The 3,353-nt window shown below is 45.8% G+C and overlaps 1 protein-coding gene across 1 annotated transcript; it reads right to left on the bottom strand.

Annotated features, from left to right (window-relative positions):
- Positions 1-2,050: 2,050 nt before the first annotated feature.
- LOC130463373 (uncharacterized) lies at positions 2,051-3,019 on the bottom strand. Its single transcript, XM_056832482.1, has 2 exons — positions 2,472-3,019; positions 2,051-2,387 (listed from the first exon to the last, which is right to left on the bottom strand). Exons 1-2 carry the CDS (start codon positions 3,017-3,019, stop codon positions 2,051-2,053), a joined length of 885 nt encoding a protein of 294 aa, XP_056688460.1.
- Between the last annotated feature and the right edge of the window lie 334 nt (positions 3,020-3,353).

Genomic DNA, 3,353 nt, shown 5'->3' with positions numbered 1-3,353 from the left:
TTGATAGTGCATCTGCTAGCGTGTTTTTCGCTCTGGGTACTAGGTTGATACTGAATCTCTCTAATTGCGCCGACACCGATTTCAACTTTGCTAAGTACTTTTTCATCGATGGCTCTTTTGCCTCATATTCTCCGTTGAACTGACTGGCTACAAGTTGCGAATCTGTTGTCAGCGTTACTCTTTTTGCATTCGCTGCCAGGCACATTTGTATGCCGGCGATTGTCTCCTCGTATTCTGCTTCATTGTTTGATGCTGAGAAGGTAAATTTTACATCATACTCAAAAATGTTCCCCCCTGGGGATTTCATGATTATTCCGGCACCACTGCCTGTTTGTGTCGCTGATCCGTCCACTGATACCTCCCATATTTCAGCTTGTACCTCATCTTCCTAGTAGGAAGCCTCAACTATGAAATCCGCCAACGCTTGGGCTTTAATGACCGTTCTTGGCCGGAATTCCAAGTCAAATTCTGATAACTCTATTGCCCATTTTAGCAGCCTTCCCGAAGTATCCAATTTGTTTATGGCCTTTTCGAGAGGGAAGTTTGTCAATATCTCGATTGTGTGCGCATCAAAGTATGGTCTCAATTTTCTAGCCGCCACGAGGACTGCGTAAGCCATTTTCTCAACCAGTGTGTATCTCGTTTCAGGGTCGTTCAGCACATGGCTGACAAAGTATACCGGCTGTTGCACCTTATCCTTTGTTTCTGCTACCAGCACTGTTGCGACTGTTTTTGGCCTCGCTATTGTTGGTAGGTTTTTCAAATGATCTTTTAGAGACTCAAAAGCCTCTTGCTCTACCGTTCCCCATTTGAATTTCTTATTTTGCCTCAAGGTTGCGAAGAAAGGCATCTGCTTATCTGCCGACTTGCTCACGAATCTGTTCAAGGCTGCCATTCTCCCTGTCAACCGTTGTATGTCTTTAATACTTTTGGGTTGTGGCAGGCTAATGATTGCTTCTACTTTTTATAGGTTAGCGTCTATGCCGCGCTCGCTGACTAAGAATCCCAAGAATTTTCCTGATCTTACTCCGAAGACGCAGTTTTTTGGGTTCAGCTTCATCCTGTATTTTCTCAAAGTTTCGAATGTTTCCCGAAGGTCGGCTACATGATCTTTTTCTTGTCGACTTTTTACGATTGAGTCATCAACATAGACTTCCACATTTCTGCCCTTCTGGTCGGCAAAGACTTTGTCAACCAGCCTCTGATACGTTTCCCCCGCGTTCTTTAATCCGAACGACATTGCCTTGTAGCAGAATACTCCTGTATCTGTAATGAAGGATGCTTTCTTCCTATCCAGTTTTTGCAGGCTGACCTGGTGATACCCTGAGAAGGCATCTAGGAAATTGAGTAATGCATGCCCGCTAGTAGAGTCTACTATCCTATCAATCCTTGGCAGGGGGTAGAAGTATTTTGGACATGCTCTGTTAAGGTTGGTGAAGTCTACACACATCCTCCACGATCCACTCGGCTTTTTCACCGTTACTATTGCCAGCCACTCCGGGTAATCGCATGGCTCAATAAAAACTGTTGCCAAGAGTTTTTCCACCTCCTCTTGTATTGCTGCCATTTTCTCCTTGGTGAAATTGCGCTTTTTCTGTCTTACTGGCCTAATGTTTCTGTCCGCGTTTAGTCGGTGAACTATCACATCTGGATCGATACCAGGCATCTCATCTGCTGAAAACGCAAAGACGTCGGCATGCTCTCTTAACAGGCTTATGAGATTGACCTTCATATCGTTTTCCATCTCTGTACCGATTACTACCGTTCTATCCTGTCGACCAACCTCCAATTCTATGTTTTCTGTGAGACCGTCTGGCAATGGCCTTGGTGTTGTTGCTGGTCTTTCGTCGAAGTGTTCCATGTCAAGGTCGGTCCGACCTCTTTTGGCCGTGGCCTTTCTTGTCAAGTTTACTTCAGGGACCATTCTTCCCGGCGTTCTCAGCGCAGTTAAATAATAGGATCTTGCCGCCTCCTGGCTTCCCCTTATCTTTGCCGGTCTTTCCAGGTTTGACATGTATATCATTGTCAAGTGATAAGTGGAGACTATTGCCTACGCGTCGTGTATAAACGGGCGACTGATGATCACATTATAGGCCGCCGGGACTTTGATGATCAAGAATTCTACCATGAGGTCTCGTGCCTCAGATCCTTCCCCAATTTTCACTGGCAGCCTGACGCTACCTTCTAGGTACACTGTAGACCCAGAGAAACCGATTACCGGGTAATTCACCCTCGCCAACTCTTCCTCTAGTATGTGTAATTGCTTGAATGCTTCCCAGAATATGATGTTTGCTGAGCTACCTCCGTCTACCAGCACTCGATTCACATTAGCATTTGCTATATCAATTGTGAGGACCAGTGGGTCATCATGTGGGAAAATGATACCCCTGCAATCCGATTATGAGAAGGTCATCACCGGTATGCTAGGTGGGTTTGTCCACGCCCTGGTGCTGTGATAATTCACCATGTACCTATGTTCTTCTAAACTTCTACCAGCGCCGCTTATTGTCCCTCCATGGACTGGGCCGCCAGAGATGACAAACACAGGCGGTTTTTTCCCGTTATCCCTTTGCTCTGCTCTAGCACTGGTTTCTGGTTGCCACTGCTCTATTCTGGGTGGTAGATAAGGCTGCTCGATTCTGGGGTATTGTTGTTGATTTTGCTGTTGTTGCGGCCGGTAGGAACTGGCATTGTTTCCTCCGGCCTGGTTATAGTTACCATTGCCTTGTCTTGCCCTATACTGTGAGAAATACCCCTTTCTCACCATGTCCTCGATGTTGTCCTTGAGGTCTCTGCAGTCCTCTGTGAGATGGCCATGCTCATTATGGAAGTCGCATAATTTTTTGACATTTCTTTCCCTACTCTGCATTGGTGGACGCCTTTTCCAACCGTCCATCTTGTTATTTATGTTGTAGATTGTCGTCTGTGGTGTGTTCAACGGAGTGTAATTATCAAAGAGTCCCCGGGATTCCCTTCTATCCTGCCGGGGTCTCTGTCCCTGGGGGTTGACATTTCGCATATTATGATTTTTCTGATTGGTCCCTTGCTGACTGCTATACTCTGGTTAAAATTGTTTCCTCCTTTTCCCATCTACTGATTGTTATAGTTCGGATTATACCCTGCATTACCGCCGGTTGCTACAATGACATTGGAGATTCTCATCATTTCATCCCCCTTGATGTACTCATTCGCCTTGTGTAAAACATCACCCAGATTTGTGTATGAGTTCCGGCTGAGATATTTTTTTGAATTCACAGTCCTGCATTCCTCTCATCAGAGCCAGAACTGCGACCTCTTGCTGCAAATCGGGGATAGTGACTGACTCATTGTTGAAATGGGTGAGGTAATCCCTC

Source organism: Spinacia oleracea, chromosome 6, assembly GCF_020520425.1.
Source record: "Spinacia oleracea cultivar Varoflay chromosome 6, BTI_SOV_V1, whole genome shotgun sequence".
In the NCBI taxonomy this organism is placed as follows: domain Eukaryota; kingdom Viridiplantae; phylum Streptophyta; class Magnoliopsida; order Caryophyllales; family Amaranthaceae; genus Spinacia; species Spinacia oleracea.
This window is presented reverse-complemented; position numbering and strand designations above follow the sequence as displayed.